The following is a 19818-nucleotide window of genomic DNA, read 5'->3' on the forward strand; positions in this document are numbered from 1 at the left end:
CATGTTTCCATATGTTTCACTGCCTTCTAGATAGTCACAAATTAATAAACTGATTATAATAATAACAACAATAATAATAATAATAATAAGAACAACAACAACAAGAAGAAGAAGAAGAATATGGCGCTTTCCTTGATTAGTTGCCAAGTAGTATTAATGAGTTGTATTATTTTATCGGTTTTCTCTTTTGAGTGGCTCATTCCTATAAAAGTTGTCATTTATTATTGTTTGGATTGCTTTATATCTCAATGCTCAATTCACAAGAAATGTGTGCAAAGGAAAGTAAAGTACTTGTTGCACATTTAAATTTGTGCTGATAAATGTCTAAACTGAGGTGAAGGATCAGTCCATGATTCATATATACGGAGTGCAATTTTTATTTATTTGTTATTTATTTATTCATTTACAAAAAAATGTTTAGCATCAATACTAGGTCTTGAAGCAACTCTCAAGGTTTAGTCATGACGAGTTAGCGTCATCTTGTGGCTAAAAAGGAAAACTGCAATTTATTATTTAAAAAAATAAAATACAAACGTCATACTCATTAAATAGGGTTAAAAACATAACATAAATAATGTATCTTTTTTTTTTTTTACATTTTACTCGTCTGTCTCATATGACCCCTTTTTATCTCAAAGGTTTCTGTGACGAGAATTATTTAATGTAAAAGAAAAGCCCAGATCTGGCCCCAGCCACTAGAGGACACCCAAGCGCAATTGTTGTCAACCATTTTTCCACATTGTTTCAGTTACATCAGTTCAGTTGCTTGACATTATTATTTTATTTAACACTCTGTTTCTGAGCGTTTAATTTACTGTTTCTACATTCTTGCTGTTGCAGTTTTTTTCTTTTTAGCCCAAGATGATATTCAACGTCTACCTGTACTTAAAAGAGGGCTTGCTCAGGGACTCGATAGAAGCTTATGCTGGCTATGCAAAAGCCTAATTGAATGCCAAAACTTAAACAACAACAAAATTATATTTATGAAATGAAAAGTCAACTTGAAAAATGTGTTACGTGTCTCTTATGCTCGACACTATCAACAAAAAGGAGACCTCTCATAACTTATAATTGTGCTTCTTTCCCAGATCCCTTCCATCCCCCTGCGTCTGGGTTATTTATTATTTTTAATTCCCAGGGTGTCGAAGTGATGAATGCACTCCTGTTATGTTGGCAAAGTTTTCTACTTTTGTGTTAGCTGGCAGAAGTTACATGTGTTGACTCAGTACGAGCACACTGTTTACCTTGTAGTGACATCATAGAGCCTCTTCCCGCCCCTGTGTGGACTTTATCCCCATGACATCTCCAGGAAGGTTTCTACTCCAATGTTCAACAACATTATGCATTGTACCATAAAAAAATGGTTGGCTATAGAATACAAACACATTCATTTGCCTGTCATGTGTAAGATAATTTCAAATCATGTCTTCACCTTTTGCCCAGTTTGCCATGATGCAACTTCATTGTCATCGTTGCAAGCACAAAGAAACAGGCCATAAATCGTGTATTCCATTAATGCTGTATGAGTGCGCCCACGTCCATGTGTTCGCCTGGAGGAGAGGTGCACATGTTGTCGCACGCCTCGTGTCTTAAGAGGCGAGCTCTCAGATCTTGCTTAGCTTGTTCCGTGAGGTTACAATAAATGAAGAGGACGGGACAAGAAAACAGCTCACGGGATTCGCTAAGATTTCTTTTTTTGCTTAGTGCTGAAATATGAGCAGTTGTACAGTATTTCATTTAAAGAGAAAGCATTTAAAGGGGACATGGAGAGTGGAATTACAACACCAACTAAATAGTGGCGTGCTGAAAAGCTAATTTAGGTCTTGATTTAGGGTTGCCACACGCACCGATATTCTCCACCCATGACTTCTCAGCTAGGGAAGATCCAGAACCACTTTCAAGCAATGACCAGGCTACAGTGTCTAGCTGTCAAAGCCAAAGAGTAACGAGAGAATTACTAGACATCCATCACATGACCAAATACTTTTGTCAAAATATTTCTTGAACTTTGCACCATAATGGGTTGAGCACTATTGTTAGTCTGTCACAGTACGGAAATGTGTGACTCAACCAAGGTGAAAAGTTTTGATTGTACTCACGCATAAAAACACTGTTAACACGAAAGTCATGCAATGTTTTAGACGCGAGCAATTTCGAAATACCAACAAAACACACACATTTTTTTAAGAAACTGATTTTTTTGTAAGTTCCTAATAACCAGTACTATAATATCATACATATTATTCAGCAACATTTTTATTAGCATATGATTATGGGCCCATTACTGATTTGCCCCACTTCATGCTGATGTACAGTCCATTTTATAATAATAATAATAATAATAATAATAATAATAATAATAATAATAATAAATAATAATAATAATAATAATAATAATAATAGTAATAAATAATAATAATAATAATAATAATAATAATAATAATAATAATAATACAAAATGTTTTAAAACAAAAAAACAATTATGTACAGTATAATGACAAGTGCCCGAAACCCACGCAAGGCTTTCCGTCTATCAATTTTCTACAAATCTGATCCTCATCACTGGATGAGCTTCAGCCTATCCCAGCCAATCAGATCCCTAATCTTAGGGCAAATCTAGACAAATATTCCAATTCACCGTCTTCAATGAACCGGCATGCATTATATACATTTAGAAATGTATATCATGAATAAACATGTTTGTTCTGAAAAGCTGTGGCTTCTTGAATATTAATGTCGCGGTACTAGTGAGTGTAATTAAAATCTCCCCTCAGGGGAAGTACAGTAAAAATAAACAATGATTACAAACAAACCATCTGGCATCTCATGTCATTGCTTAAAAAGCAAACTCATACACACTGTAATAAGCTGTGTCATACATTCCATGCTCTGTAATTAACACCGTTTGGTTTATGACAACAGAAGTCTGCCATTAGCTCTGTGAATGCGGCTCCACAGGCTTTCACACCCGGATGTACCTTACACAAACAAACATAGTCACAATCTACAGGGAGTGACGCTCATCATTCTTCGGGGAAGCAGCCAAAACGCTTAGTGGGAAGAGAGGGAAGTAGAAGATGCTTCATGAATAATTATAATATAAGCTCCAAAGACACATTTTTCGGAAGCATCTAAAACATTCATAGCAACATTCCCTCTTTTAACAACAGACCATCTGTTACTGTGAAAAATCTACTGTACAAAGTGCCACATCCATCCTCATTAGGGTTGCGGGTGAGCTGGAGCCTATGCCAGCTGGCTTTTTGCAAGAAATGGGAATATGCAATTTACACATCAAGGCATGTTTTTGTGTGGAGGCTTGAGCACCTGAAAGCTTTTTCCTATTGCGGTAGGGTATATTTTGAAAATATAAAAATTAGGGTCCGACCAATGTTTCACAGTATTCTGACCTTTAGCATATTTTTTAACTTTACAGTAGAGAGATTGTTTTCAAGTGCAAAAACATGCAAAAAAGCATTAAGTGATGACTTTAAATTTAAGATTTAGGCCAGGGGTGGGCAAACTTTTTGATTGGCGGGCCACAGTGGATTCTTAAATTTGACAATAGGGCCGGACTAGGAGCAGATGGATGGAGTGTTTTGGTAACCTCACTTCATCGGAGAAAAAAAATAAATTTCATTTTAAATGAAAGTGAAAATGTGAAATAAAACATGAACGAGGTTTATTCATTTAATTTTTTTCAAGTTAGGCGGGCCGGATTAAAACGTTTAATGGGCCGCATGTGGCCCCTGGGCCGTAGTTTGCCCACGCCTGATTTAGGCCATACATGTATTATGGAGCAAAATGTCTGCCTTTAACCATTAAAGAGCGTTTGTCACTAAGTGATAACGACAAAATGAAAATAAAAAAAAACAGAGACGCCTCTCTCACATGTCTAAATACGCCATCTTGAGAGAGTTATATTTAAAATGTATGATGTACTGACAGTGTTCAGCTGCAATTGGAGAAAATGTTAACACTAATAGTAATTTTTAATCTGATCCGGCTTTTTGTGTCCCGAAACGAATTGTTCATACTGATGTAAAAAATGTCCTACCTTTTTTTTTCTTTCATATCAGGTTTTTGAGATATTTGCATTTAGTATTTGTTTTTAAGTTAGACCTATAAAAGCTTGCACAATATATACTATTATCATAAATTGTAATTTACAGCTATGACATGGGAACTGAAGTTTTGTATTCATAATTTTAATTCTCTTCCCATTCTTGCTTGATGCACACCTTTGTCATATTTTACGCTTCATAATGCACCACATATTTTCAATGAGAGACAGGTCTGGCCAGTCGAATACAAGCACTCTTATACTACTATCAAGGCACTCTGTTGGAACACGAACAAGACGTGGTTTATTATTGTCTTGCTGAAATAAGCATGGGCATCCATGAAATAGACGGAGCTTGGATGGCAGATGGCAGCACATGTCCCCCCAAAACCTGCATGTACGTACATTTCAGTACTAATGGGGCCTTCACAGATGTGCAAGTTACTGTAGTCATGCCATTGGGAGCAGACGCTTCAAATTACACATCTTACAAATTTTTAGCTTCTCTGCAAACCCGACTCCATAAACGGGACAATAATGCATTAGAAGTGCCAAGTCTTGAGGGCGCCTGCAATGAGACGGGGGTTTGTGATGACACGTTTTAATCAACAGGTTGAAATTGCAGGTAGAACGTCAGCACCCTCACTCATTTCTTAATCACGCGCACATCATGTGATCCTCCTCGGGGGCAGTTCCCATGATGCTTGCCAACCTGAGCGTGATCTCTGAAGTCTGGAGAGGAGACAACGCTGTGATTTAAGTTGAGATGTGGGTGCAGATGCAGACACGCCAGCTCGGCCTCTTGTCAAGGGCGATGATTGTTTTTGACATGCGGGTGGTGAGAGCGCTTGTGAGAACAAAATCTGGGACACATGAAACAAGATACTTTATTGGCTATGATCAGGAATTTTAGTTTGTTTTTCAATCTGACTACTTCCTGGTTGATTGAGGATGGTTCAGTTGGTGAAAAAAAATTGTCTTAGTGACTCATACGCAATGTGAAACAGAACTTCAAAAAAGATTATTATAAGAATATTATAATTATATTCAGCGTTTATTTATTTATTTTTTTTAAGTAGCTCTTGTTGCTGATTTGTGAGAGGCAACATGGTGCCACAGTGTACCCAGACTGCTGGGAATTACAAAGATCAAGACCGTAGTAGAAGAAGAAGTAAAAAAAATAAGGCATACTAGCTAACTGTTCAATTGTCTGGTAACTGCCGTAGATATGAACATAGGTGGCTAGGACACACCCTTTTTCCAGCTACACGTCTACGGCAAAACAAAGCTTCTAGTCGGAGCAAAGGTGTGAGCGCATTTTTTTTGTGGACGGCAATAAAACGCAAAACACACCAGTACATTGTGTTGCAAATGGTGGCGCACAATGTCGTGCAATTATGAGAAGGGAACTGAAAATCACATTTCAAAAGTTAAAAAAAAATTATAATAAAAACTACGGGGATAACCAAGCATAACGTAACCTCAAAATGTCCGAACTGGAAATTTAAGACCTCCAGTACCAGATTAACATGTCCCAGTTGAAAAAAAAAAAATCCAGAAACTAAATTACAGTCAGGATAAAGGTGTTTTAATTGCTTCCCTGATATGCAGCAGGCACAGAACATTGGCAATAATGGCACTAAATCAATAACAAATGATTCGTGGGCCAATATACGTGACTATGTACAGTCTAGTATGTACAGTGCAACATTCTTCAAAAAACAAAGTCCACAAATCTGTGTCTCCGAACCAGATTTCATGTTACCAAATGCATTTATGCAGTAAAAAAGAAGTCAATTCTAAATGCCATAAATAAACATTTACATTGAAGCTTATCTAAGCATGGTAAAATGCTAACAGCAGGTGTTTGGCATATTCTATTTCATCGTCTAACTGTGAAGCTCCAGATGGGCATCAGCAATTAATCCAAATATATCTCTTTTTTTTTTTTGACAATTTCAGCCGTTTCTTTTCTTCTGTTAGCACAAAGCTGGTGCACACTGTGAGGTGGTCGCCTGCGGATTGTCTTTATGCTCCGTTAGTTTGAGAATGACGACCCTCCTCTGGAGTGATTTAACCTCTGGCGGCTGCTCGGGCTCAGGCGGTGCCAAGCTGGCGCTAATTAAGTCCTGGGGGTCCTTTGGCAAGTATCGGCCTTCGTCTGGCAGGCGCAACGGGCTGAGCTCATCCGATAGAGCGCCCCCATCTGGACAGTGAAGGAGCAGTTCTCTCACAACTTCGCAGTGTCCGCTCTCTGCCGCCAGGCGGTATGGGCTGCATTGGGCCTGGGTATGTTTTTGTGGATCAGCCCCTTCTTCTAGTAACATCTTGACTGTGGCCAGGTGGCCTCGCTGGGAAGCCAAGTGGAGAGGAGTAAATCCTTGGCTGTTCAAACCGTGGATATCCGCGTGGTGTTTGATCAGGAGGCGGGATGTGCTGGTGTGACCGGTTTCTGCCGCAACATGCAAGGGCGTGTTTAACTCCACGGTTTTCATGTGAATGTCTGCCTTTAGTTCGATTAGGATTCGGGCCACTCGGTACTGCCCCCTGTGGCAGGCTAAATGCAGTGCCGTGCGGCCATCCGTCGTCTGGCCGTTGACGTCGGCGCCCGCCTGCTTAACCAGCAGCTTCACGATTCCCAGGTGACCCTGCCAGGCAGCCAAGTGCAGCGCCGTCCAATTGTCCTTGCCCTTGATCCGGACGTCGGCGCCGTGCCTCAGCAGCACACGGACGACATTCTCCTGGCCATGTTGGCAGGCGACGTGAGCGGGTGTGCGCCCCTGACCGTCGATCTCGTTGATGGCCGCCCCCCGGTCGAGCAGCAGGCGCGTCATGGCCTCGTCGCCGTTCTGGGCCGCCCAGTGCAGAGCCGTGTACTGGTCTTCATCCTTGGCATTGACGTTGGTGCTCCGCCGGCCAAGCAGAAGTTCCGCCAGGGACTTCAAGTGGTTCTCGGTGGCCATGTGAAGGGGGGTGGAGCCACGTGCGTTGGCGAGGTTGGGATTGGCGTTGTTCAACAGAAGGAACTTGATGGCTTCCTCATTGTCCAAGGAGACGGCGTGATGGAGGAGGCTGCCTCCACCGTCGAGGCAAAGGTCAACATCCTGCGGCTGGAGGATCTTCATCAGCTTTGCAATGTCCTTTGTTCTGATGGCGTCGCATAACTTCCTTTTGTGGACCTCAGAAGAATCTACGTCGTCGGAAGAAGAAGCTATTAAACACCCACTCCAACCCCGGTTATTCTATGGTTGATCTTCGACTAAGTTTAACTCTTACCAATGGTGTTTTCCTTCTCAAAAGAAAGCGTTATAGAGTCTTGCGAAGAGAAGGCTGAATCCGCAGAGGACATGCCAGACAGCCTCTTGCAAGTATTCTCTTTGCTGTGGCAGCTATCTTCCTTCAGTCGATCAAAGCTCCTCGAGATCCCCGAATCCACCTGGGTCAGTAGCTCGGACAGACTGTAGTCTTTTTCAGGCAACATGGCCGAGATTGGACGCACCGGTTGCTTACTGCTTTTAACCTGAGGAGAAAATAGACCAAATAGAAGTTTATGGACGTACTGTTCTTTGACACACACACACAATTTCATTCCATGTAGTCTTCGGTTGGGTGTTTTCGTCCAATGCCACAATCGCAATGTCGATAGAATACAATTTCCAATTGAAATTTCCGGCCCATGACTTTATCAGCTCGGGTGGGTGAAGATCAAGAGTCACTTTCAAGTGGCAGCTGGACAACACTGTCTGAAAAAGCATCATGCAGAGCTGCTGCCTCCACAAGTAAAAATGCTTTTGTTATTATTATAATAAATGTTCTCACTTTTTACATTGAGCTCTGTGGTCAAAAGTAGAAGACCGGACGGGGCCACCTTCTGAAACTGGTGATTTCAGCAGGACAAAAAAATAGTTTGTCAATTGCACTAGAATTCTTGATCTTTGGTTTATGGAAAAGAATTTTAAATTATTATTATGATTATTATTATCTTTACATATTCCTAGCTCAGTTAAAGACTAACCATGTCAAAATGACTCACAATCAAATCCAAAATCTATCATTTTAACAGAGAAATAAATATTTATAGCTGTCTGGTCCCGGCCACAATGTTTATCATGCCACAAAATCAACAGTGCGGATGTGACACACAGAAGACAGGCTGAGCCATCCCATCAGTCAACATTCTTCTTGGGTCATGTCACTGTTGTTCTAATCAAACATTTACCCTTAAAAAAACTCATAAGGGAATAACAGCGTCTGGAGCGCCTTTGCAGATAAACTTAGCCATGAAAATAAAAAAAATAAAAAAGGGAATCAAATCAGTAAAAATATTTACACTTTTGAAAAGTGGCAAGTACAATTTATTTAATCCCGCCACTTTCCCATAAAATATCAAGTTATTCATAAGCCTAAGCATTTTGTTGCTTATTTCTTATTTATCTATGCATATACATACATGCATAGAGCATTTACGTATATAGATTCACACACTAACATATACATATGTAAAAACAGTACCTACCAACAAATAAATATTATACTAATTTAATATGAATAGTAATACACTAAAGAAGAAGAAGATGACATGACGCCAGCCGACGAGACACCTGCCCTGTATGCCGGATGGCCAGTACAGCCCTGATCCTGTCTCCTATCCTGCACCTTCCACTTCCATTTGTGAATCTTTTCAATTATTTATAGTGACCATTAAGTTACACTTTGTTCAAAGCACTGTTAATTAAATAACGGGACTCAACACTTACCGGGTGGTGAAGGGACAGCCCGTCACTGGAAGTAGACTCTGACTCTGGCAAGGTCGGAGTTTTGGGCTCGTCTTGAGGTTTACAGCACAGAGCTTCAGCTTCGGATGTGATGTCTGAAAGAGTCGTAAATCATTAGTCAACATTTCGGAATAAAAGAGATGATGTTCGAGATTACTCGGATGGAGAGTCATATTTATGATACACTTGACTGTAACATAAAAAGTGTGTGTTGTAATTTTAACTTTTTTTTTTTTTTTTTTTAAATGTAATTCCTGCCATTTAAGAGTCCTTCTAACAGATGGGCTCGAAAAAGTAAAATTAAAGTAAAGTCGCAACTTTTGGCTTTGGATTTGTATGCCCCAGCTTTTACACAATCGATTGACTTTTTTTTCTGGGGTTAGGACCGTTTGGTATTTCACTCCCACGCAGTTTTTGCAAAAGGCAACGGCATGTGTAATTTGTGTTCTAATTTCCTGCTAATTTACATTTCACCATAATATATATACAAATTATATACCAATCTAAAGTGAGCTGCCTGCTCTCTTTGATGCTGGAATGTTAATGGTTGAATACCATTTTTGGAGTCCCCTGAAAATGAGGATTTTGGAGAGACGCAGATTCCGCCCGACAGCAACAAAATATTTTAAAATGAGAATAAAATAAAATAACTGTTTATCAGGGGTGTTATAATAACCACTGCAACATTAGCCACAAAAAAAAAAAAAAAAGACAAGAACGGGTTGAAGTCTTGCCCAAAAAGGAGGAGCGTATGAGTCAACTTTACCCTGGAAGCTGGGCCTGGCCTCAGGACTGGTTGCCCAGCAGCGTTGCATTAGACTCAGGAAACCAGTGCAGGTGGCAGGGCGACTACGCGGCACTGCCCCAAGATCTGGACGCACCCCTTTCACAACCTTCACCATGATCTGCAAAATGTTGTTCTCTCCTATGGGAAATTAGACACAAGAAACAACTTCAACATTTGCTCCCTTTGTGAGGAAGAATGTAACGTTTTAAACACAGTTGTATGTAATGACAACCATTAAATTATCCTCATTTTGGTCGCACGTGACCTGGAGGCTATCAAGGTATACCCTGGACTAGACGACAGCCACAGGGCACATATAGAGAAACAAGCATTCACATACAGACTTCACGCAGCAGTCGCGCAAACAACTAGCATGCTGCTTTATTTGACGATAAAAAAGAATTTAATTCCATACAAAAAAATGAAAATATTGAAATATAAATAATCATAAATAATAATAAAATAATATTAATTGAAAATGGGTTACAGAACAAGTTGATGCAAATAAAGAGAGGAGCATAGAATTTGCAGATGAGAAACTACTGTTTGTAATCTGTCCAGGAAGGGGAAAAAAAAGCAACCGTATCAAAATTTCTGGCTTAGTCTCTAATTGATTGTGATAAGCCAAAAGTAGGCCAGTAGTCACTTATTCATCAGGGCCACCATGTAAACAACTTTGTTCTGTTGGAGGTACTTTAACTACAGTATGTTGCCCCCTGAGAAATAAAATGTCAATAGGCAATGAGCGAAAAAAATATATATTTTATGGTAGCGACTGTCGCATTCATGTTTTGGGCATGACGACACATGTTAAAATTAAACTTCATTCTAATAAGACTGGAATTGGAGGTTTTGTTACTTCCTGGCTGTATTCTGACGATGAATTTTCTAGGAATTGTTTTTTTTTTCTCTGTAAGAATACTTTTTCTGTATAATTCAAATATTAGATTGATCTTACCTTGATAGGGTTTTTTCTGCGTGAGAATTCCCCAGATGACAATGGAAAAACTGGGGGGGAAAAGTAGTACAGGTTTTACATTTCATTGTTAAGAGAAGTCGGCATATACTTAACATAAGACATTAGACTAACAGTTTTTTTAGAGGGTTTAAAAAGAAATCCAACCTGTATATGTCATGTTTGGTGTCAGACACTCTGTCTTTCTCAATGATGCTTTCAGGTGGCAGGTAGGCGATGGTGCCGCAAAAACCGTCCCGACTGATGTCATCGGCGCGTGACAGGCCGTTCCAGCGAGCCAGGCCAAAATCTGAAATCTGAGACAGACAGAAGAGATGTGGAACATTAAACAGAAGACCATGACTCGCCATCTCATAGGGTCCTTGTGACTAAGTTTCCTGGCGGAAAGCGGGAGCAAAGCTCTCGGGCCAAGTCCCGGCATGCAGCAGAGGCAGGAGAGGCCCATCATAGTGGAGTGAGCACGCCCACGCACAGTCACACACGCATACACAGATAGAGTCACAGGGTGCTTTATACAGGGACTAAAGGAATCTTGTAGGGACAAGTCTGGAAGAGGTGTTTACATGCAGCTATTACAGTTAAATTGATGGTTCCCACCTACTGCATTTATTTCAGTTGAGCTGCTCAGTAAAAAGACTGTTAAGAGTGTAGGCCGTCATTTTCAAACAGATGAACAGGAAAGGCAAACCCGTGTACAAAACAACTGTGGTTTTTTTTGAGCGAGGGTCAAAAACAGGGTCAAATTACTAACTATTTTGTTGACGAAAATAACGATTTCATACCACCACAGGCAGCTCATTGATTTATTCAAACTTCCTCTTCCACTTGTTTTTACTTTAAAACGTCTCAGCAAAAGTATCGTTTGCAATCTGGAAATGAAGAAAATGCATTTCCTTTTTCATTCAAGTGAGAGTATACACTACCACAATGGTGACAATGACGGGGTTTAAACGTTAGTGTTTGATGTGATTGATCATAATTACAGCAGAAAATGTTTTCATTGTACTTTGTTACCGCAGCATTATGTGTAGACAGGTGTGGCATGGGAAAAACTACAAGAATTTAATTCTACTTTCAGGGTATATCGGAACTAGGCTACAAAAAAAAAAACCCTGAATAAAATCTGTGTGTGCAAATAAAATATATATATAAAATATAAATAAATATATATATATATATATATATATATATATATAAATATATAAAAATATATATATAAATACATATAAATATACATATTTACATATATATATATAATGTGCATGCATGACGGGGCCGCGGAGGGATGCTAACGGCAGAGGTTGATTTAAAGATCATTGTTTGTGTAAGAAGGAACGTGAGACCGCAGCATGCGTTCAAGCGTGCGTGTATTTCCTTATTCTGAGATCACATAACCGCGCCTCCCATCTGCTACTGGAGCACACCATAACAAGTGGTGGGGGGGGGGAGGCAATACCTAATCCCTGTAAAAATCATTTGCTGACTAATTTATTACTTTATTACCGCTTACCTTATTATGGGCTTATTATGGAGACACTAGGGCTAGAGTAAAATCCACCTCCGGCCTTGCTTAATAGGGCCCTTTTTTAACAATTTGACCGCCGCCCCTGCTAAACTCAGATTTTTTTCCATCAGCGTGGTTGTGAACAAACTGAAACATACCTTGACGTGGTAGTGTGCATCCAGCAGGATGTTTGCAGGCTTCAGGTCCAGATGGAGCAGGGGTGGGTTCATGCAGTGTAGGAAGTTCATCCCCACAGCTGTCTCGTGGATGATACGGAAGCGGAGCTCCCAGGGTAGCGGCTCTGTAGCCAGAAGGGTTTCCAGGGAGCCGGTCTCCATGTACTCCATGACCAGGCCCTGAGGATCCTCGCAGATCCCATACACAGGCAAGATGTATCGGAACTTGGCCGCTTCCATTTTCTTGGCCTCCTCCAGCAGCTCTGATCGCTCCCTGAGCAAATCAAAGTGAAAAGGCAACATTACAAAAGACGTTTCAATGGCTTGATTGAAAAGGAAAAAGTCATTCCTCCTTTATTTACAAACCAAAAAAAAAAAAAAGAACTAAATCACTGGAACGCAACCAAAGTAGGATTAAAATAAATCCATAATCCAAAGCCTCATGAAATCAAACATCTTTAAATGTGTTTTTAATGAATAACACTGGACAACAAATTTAATTTTTATTATTTTTTTTTTTAAATCAGGGATGCAAGTAAAATTTACTAGATTTTGTTTCGCTGATTCCAAATCTGCCCTTGTTTTTTGTCTAGCACTGTAGGTTTTCATTACACTAATATAACATAGTAATCTATTTAATAATTATCTATTTAATAATTATATATATAAATATAAATATTAATGATTTAAGGATGAGATTCAGCAACAGGTTTATACATTTTTTTTCTTGAACATCATAGCCATAAATTACAATGCACGATAAAATCTGTTTTGCATAAGTTTGTTCTATTTATTTTTTGTCAAACTTAAACCCCCCCCCAAAAAAAAATTATATTTCAAAAACCTAATTTGCTCCAAAAAAGGTAAAGAGATTTTTTTTTTTTAAATCCGCGTCGCAAATACATTTAGGGTCACATAAGGCCATAGCTGAATAAAATTTGCTGTTGACCACTGTAATCTTAAATATGGCTCAAAGCCCAGTGAGCATTAGGTTATTATATCAAAGCTACATATTTGGACCAAAACAAATCTAAATATTATACAACATTATACATTATACTGTATATCCATCTGTTTTCCAGACTAATTATGTCGTTAGAGGGAGAGGAAGCCTATTCCTGCTGACTTCACATAAAAAGCACACCGCGTGGCAACTGAACCAACAATTGTACATAATATTGCGCAATTATGCCCCAAAAAAAAAAATTCTCTTGGGTTTTTTGTTTTTATCCTCTATATTCTTTCAAAACATTTAACTCAACATATAACTAAACCTGATATGCTCCTTACTCACATATTTGAGTGACACTCTGAGAAAAAAAAAAAAGACCAAATCATTTGGAGGCTCACTGACCTGTAATAGAAGACCTGTAATCAGAAGCCTGCATGTCATGCTGACTGCACAGGCAGTTATGGTAAATATTTACTACCATTAACTTTGGAGTCATGACCTTGGAGACTTTTAGAGTGTTTCAAGAATTAACCAGTGGATGCACGTGGATAAGGGCTGAAAAATGAATCCAATTCAAAATGACAGCACAATATAGTAGAATGCAATTTTTTTTTAATCGGAAAAGTAACAACATCAAATGGCTTCATTTTGGTCGGTTGGTAAACTTACTTACTTTTTATATACAAGTATATTTTATCCATTTATGTAGTCTAGATCAGTACTTAAAAAGTACAGTCCACATGTTTACATAATTGTGAAATATGAAAAGTTAAAGCGATAAAGTCAAAGATTTGTTTGCATTATTGTTGTAATCTGACTTCTGACTTCCTCACTAAATACAGTCTTTTCATGTAAATTCACCCTTCAGGTACCTTTATTACAGCGTAAATCTAGTTTATAACACATTTATATACAAGAAATCTTATGTTTATTGTTAAACAGATTTGTTTTTAAATAAAAATGTGGGAAGAGAACCTTGAAAAAAGAAAACATGAAATCGCAAGCACAAGACTGAAGGGGAATAAAAATCTGATTTAAATTATAATTCCACTTTAACATGGGTTGTGATTTTCACTGTCTAGTGGCTCTGGTAAGGCCTTGAGGACATTCCAGATGAGCCCGGAATGCAGCAGGTGAGTGAGCGCTTGTTCTGTATTGCTCAACCTTTGCTCAGCTGCCGTTATCAGCCCACTGGCCCCGTTGACATCACTGCAACAACTGTGCGGGTCATTCATGCGCCCAGGGTACATATCTCAAGCAAAAGCCGTTTTAAAAATACAACCTCGTAATGGGGCTTAGATAAAATAAATTCTTGCCTTTTTGGAATGCGTGGGAAAGGCCAAAGTAACTTAGTAAGAGGTTTGACTTTAGTCAAATGCAAGAAGCTTGTGTTCAGTGCAAAGTGTAGCTTATATACAGTGTCAGGATGTCCTACAGGTAAGAAATTCACATTCAATCAGTAAACCACAGTGGGAAAAAATACTCATGAATAAATTCTCATTATTCTCACTGTGTTTTTTTTTTTTTTTTTTTTTAATAATTTCCTACATGTGTGTCTCTCCTTGTTCCTCCTCTGCTATGTGATTCAGGGAGCCCTTTGCACCAAGTTGCCAATGAGACAGCATAGCGGACATGACTGGCATTTTATTATTGGGCTTGGTGGCATACAAATTCTGTCTGGCGCATCAACCCTTTGCGCAGGCCACATACCAGGAAAATTACAGCCCTTCACTATTGTCTCATGTGTTTTGTTTAGTTTTTTTTAGAATTCGAAGCGTCATTAAACAACAATGTCATTGATCATAGACAATTGTAATAGACTACAACTTGTTGTGTTCACAATCACTCGCGAACTGAAGAGTCTACCAGCAGACATTTGTAATTATGAAACTGTATAACTACTATCTATGGCAGGGGTGGGTAAACTTTTTGATTGGTGGGCCAAAATGGGTTCTGAAATTTGACAGAGGGGCCGAACCAGGAGCAGATGGATGGAGTTTTTTGGTAACCTTACCTCATCGGAGAAAAAAAATACATTTCATTTTTGATGAAAGTGAAAATGTGAAATAAAACATGAACAAGGTTTATTCATTTCATTTTTTTCAAGTTGGGCGGGCCGGATTAAAACGTTAAACGGGCCGCATGTGGCCCCCGGGCCGTAGTTTGCCCACGCCTGATCTATGGGATACAATATTTTTGGAGTGTCTAGTACAACTAATAAATACAAATACTTGATGTAATCTTTTCATTGATGTTTTAAATTCACAACGGGCATTGATTGCATTCTTGTTTTACATCAGGATTAAGGTGAAGTCGAGGCGCATCGATTTTGCGCGTTAGCTTGAGAGGTCTACCAATTTTTTTTTTTTTTTTACAGGAAGATTGGTTATTTCTGAGTCTGCAGTTTTTTTGCAACATATCATTGGACACAATTAATTGTTGCTCTGTGTTAAATGTAAAATACAGAGAAAAAAATCTAAAGCAGAATGGAAAAGGGGAAAAATCCAGGGACTTTTTGAAAAGGAATTCAGTACAATTTTAGAATGTTGGATGAGAAACTGAAATTATAGAGGGCAAAAAAACATCTCACCGGATGTTTTCTTTAAGTCTAAGCAACTTAAGTCAGCGTGTTTAGTGCAATACCATATTATGTTAAAAAAAAAAAAGGTGCAGATATATTAGAAGGTGGGCAGTTGCATGTTGCTCAATTCTTCGCTTATCCAAATTGCAGCCACCAAACAACGTCGGCACACTTTAAGAGCCAAGCCCGGTAAAACTGGTTTTACAGCTTCTATTATTGTCTGTGCCACACAGCGGCAGCCAGCAACTCAGGAACACAAAAGGTGCCTTTGAGCCCTTGTGTGGGTCACTGAAGTCGCGGGCGAAATGACTCGAATATGTACTTTGGAGATGTTTGGGGATGATAACATCTAGGCTTCGGGTTCAGCGCATGCTTTGGAGTTGCGCCACAAGCTTGGGGTTTGAAAAAGACTGCCACTTCTCTGTGGGCTAAAATTGCGACTTCCCTTTAGTTATCTGTTTGGATGAGCAGGTGAAAGATTGAACTTTAATGATACTGTCTGCGTCATCACTTGGATCAGAATATGTATTGTCCAATTAGGAAAGAGGACACGTACAAACATTTGAAAGTAATATTAGTTATATGATACCTCAAAGTGTTGATGTGTGTCAAGTGCCATTTATATCTGCACACCTCAAATTGGCTTGGCGTATTCTACACCTTGAATGAGGGTTGATGTCTTTGCAACATCAATTAGCTGATTAACTACCGGTATTTTTTAATGTGAGATTGGCTCTAAATGTTCTGAACTCCTGCTTCATGACGGTGCAGTATCAAGGAGAATAATGTTCAGTTTTGTCTTAGTCGCTGTAGTATGCTGTTTTCCTTTGGACCGCAAACTGGTTGAAAATGAATCAACAGCTGCTGCTGTTGCTTTAAGATGTAAATTCAGCACCACTGGAAGGATATTTTAAAAGAAATTTGTTTGCCAGTACTCTTATTAACAATCATTTTGGACAGGAACTTTATAAGTGATTGCTTATTTGCAATGTTTATTCATTTAAAAACAACCCCTCCCTTGGATTGGTGGCTGATTATATCATTGTTAATCGGAGGCAAACGTTAGCATTTCTATAAGGTATTGATTGCGCAACTGCGATCAGGGAAGATAACTTTCAACCCATTGTCGAAGATCAGCATGTGAGTGGTGCACATGCATCATACACAAAGATATGCTAAACATGCAAAGGTACTGCTGCATCAGGTCCCCCAAAGTCATAACTTGGATCACTAAAAAAGACATTGACTTCAATTGATAAACCTGATAAGCTAAAAGTACTTATTTCTTTTTCTTGCATGGGAACAGGCAATTAATCAAATTCAAATCAAAATCGTAGCAATTTGGTAAAAATAACTGCTTCATTTTGGTTTGTTGGTAATCTATTTATGTACACAGTGTCTCGATAGGTTGAGTGCTTAAAAAGTGCAGTTCACATGTTTACATTGTTTCACGAAACATGAAAAGTTGAAGTGATAAAGCCGCAGATTTGTTTATGTTGTTATCTGACTTATGATTTCCTAATTTAAGTTCACGCCACACTTGTTTGGTAGAATTTTGTAACGTTGTCATTGGTAACACCTAAAAGACTGCAAGTCAAAGTGTTTAGTAACAACTATTAATAAAGTAGCTAAACTGCCTTTCATATTAATTTATGGGTCATTTTCCTACCTTATCTACAAAACACAAAATATTTATGTATGATGAAGCTGATATAGTTTATTGTATACAGATTAATTCATGGCCTGTGTTTGTTGAAAAAAAGTGAGAAAGAGGACCTTGAAAAAAAAAAAAGAAATCGCAATCACAATAACGAGCTAGAACAAAACAACAATTGTATTATTTTTCAAAAACATTCAGCCCCAATATGAACCAACTTCAGAAATGTTTGACATCAAGCCAATGTTTGAGGGACTTACTTGTCATCCACATGAAGGCAAGGAGCGCACTTCATAGCGAGCCATGTTTTCCACTGAACGTGCCTGACTTTGTATACTTGTCCAAATCCACCTGAGCCAATTTTTTCCCAGCTGCAGAACTCAGACGAATCAAAGGTCCTAAGCAGTCCCATATTCCCATGCGGTGAATCAGGAACATCCATACCCGTGCTGGCAAACCAACTGGAAGGATCAGCTCCCTTTTTTCTTCCCCGCTAAAAGTGTAGGAGTGATCACACACACCAACTGAACGACTTGTGAGCACTTCCTTGTTTTACTTCTTATCTAGCCCAACCTGGCTCCTCCCTCTCTTCAGGTGTTCAGGGGGGTTGCGCTGTGACATCATTTCCTACTTTAGCTGGATCACTCCACAAATGGAATATTTCAAAGGATCCAACATGAGAGCTGCCACTTTACCACCAATCGACATCTTCTATTCAATCTGGCAGGAAAAGGGAGAATATATTTAAAGCCAATAAAGACAGAATTGTGTCACCTCACAAACATCATTTTGCATCATTGTAGGTCGCCCCAAGGTGGGGGTTCAGTCAGAACAATGATATGTCATTTGATAACAGTCGCCCCGATTTCAGAATGTCGTCGAGCACAGCAGCAGTGAGAATCAAGTTACTTTGTCACTGTTGCCTCGGGTCAACTGTGCCAGCTATGTGTGGCAAGAAACAGAACATGACTTTGACTAAACTATGACAATATGTTAAAAAAAAAAACATACTTTCAACGATCCTTTTTATTTTTGTCTTTTTCGAAAGACATTTTATCATTGTTGTGACTTTATTTTTTATTTTATCATTTATACATTAATTAAATGTTGGGAATTTAATATATTGTTTTATTATACCATAAATAATCTATGTAATTTATTTTTTTAAATAAAATCACTCAAAGTAGCCACATAGCTTTTACAATATTTGAATGATTCCCAATCTTCATTTTAACTGCAAGGCAGGCAACAATATTTACAAACTGACTGTATTAACATACAAAAATAAACAACAGGAAGAAAAATCCAGATGCACAAAGAAATTAAGAACTGACATAAAGATATTAGACAGAATAGTTTAAGTGGCAACTGCATGTTAGTGTATAGACACGTGGCAGCAAATATAATATGCCTATATAATAATATCAATAATATACTACGCATATTAATATGGATAATGCTGATTGTACGTATTTTATATACAGCATAAGTTGTTGCACATAGTAACAGGAAGCGTTACCTCACACCGAGTGGAACATTTGAATCGACTGCATGATGTTATCAAGTAGATATCTGTTCACACTCCCCAATCACTTCCCCTCCTTGAAAAACCTAAAAAAACCAACATTATATTAATATTGTGTAAATGATGAAAAACAATACTTACAGAGCATATTTGACAGTAATTTATCAGTGTCTGTTATGTATGTATATATATATATATATATATATATATATATATATATTAGGGCTGTCAAAATTAAAGCATTAACTCAGGTGTTTAATAAATTTTTTTTAACTCAGTTAAATATTTTAACTCAGTTAACTCAGTTTCATTTACTTAAAAAATAATTGGCATACTTTGCAAATATTGTGCCATATTAGCTGTCTTTAGCACGTCGCAGAAAAAAAAACTGTGTTTAAGTTACCACTGGGCCTTGCAAACCAAGAGAATAAGAGTAACACAAAGAAGAAGCTACAGCATCTTACGCCATCATAATTTTAGGGAACGTCCATTAGTGTCCTCGCAAGAAGTCGCTCGATCTCGTCAAACGTTGGTTGAACTGGAACTCGTCGTCGTCGACCTAATTAATTTGCATACGTTTTATGTAGTCGAGAGAAACTTGTTTTTCTCTAAAAACACCTCAAAAGGAGGTGCTGTAAGAAACAATTGGCTAAATATTGCCAGGTTCGTAACGGTTCAAATTAAAAGGACGCAATGCATTCTGGGATACGTAGGCGAACGGAAGCATGAGCGCCAAGTACGATTGGTTGCCCGAGTCCATTTAATTCATCCCATCAATCTAATTTTGATGATTAAGTCACGTTTCAGTCATCGATTTGATCG

General features: G+C 38.5%; 1 protein-coding gene across 1 annotated transcript; it reads right to left on the minus strand.

The window, feature by feature from the left end:
- Nucleotides 1–5629: 5629 nt before the first annotated feature.
- On the minus strand, nucleotides 5630–19712 carry ripk4 (receptor-interacting serine-threonine kinase 4). Its single transcript, XM_088279671.1, has 11 exons — nucleotides 19461–19712; nucleotides 18991–19082; nucleotides 18045–18191; nucleotides 17732–17964; nucleotides 12264–12555; nucleotides 10749–10897; nucleotides 10584–10633; nucleotides 9605–9763; nucleotides 8821–8933; nucleotides 7340–7583; nucleotides 5630–7253 (listed from the first exon to the last, which is right to left on the minus strand). Exons 3-11 carry the CDS (start codon nucleotides 18093–18095, stop codon nucleotides 6043–6045), a joined length of 2502 nt encoding a protein of 833 aa, XP_088135797.1. The 5' UTR covers nucleotides 18096–18191; nucleotides 18991–19082; nucleotides 19461–19712; the 3' UTR covers nucleotides 5630–6042.
- Nucleotides 19713–19818: the final 106 nt, after the last annotated feature.

Source organism: Idiotropiscis lumnitzeri, chromosome 17, assembly GCF_059441095.1.
Source record: "Idiotropiscis lumnitzeri isolate Australia: NSW breed Sydney's pygmy pipehorse chromosome 17, RoL_Ilum_1.0, whole genome shotgun sequence".
NCBI lineage: Eukaryota > Metazoa > Chordata > Actinopteri > Syngnathiformes > Syngnathidae > Idiotropiscis > Idiotropiscis lumnitzeri.

Bases quoted from the DNA above. Each gene is read 5' to 3' on its own strand.
- ripk4 (XM_088279671.1), bottom strand. From the start codon at position 18,095: ATGATGTCACAGCGCAACCCCCCTGAACACCTGAAGAGAGGGAGGAGC. The intron at 9,764-10,583 runs GTAAGATCAATC...AATTTCCCATAG, and splicing joins GCAGAAAAAACCCTATCAAG to GAGAGAACAACATTTTGCAG. The intron at 7,254-7,339 runs GTAAGAGTTAAA...CCGACGACGTAG, and splicing joins TGAGAAGGAAAACACCATTG to ATTCTTCTGAGGTCCACAAA.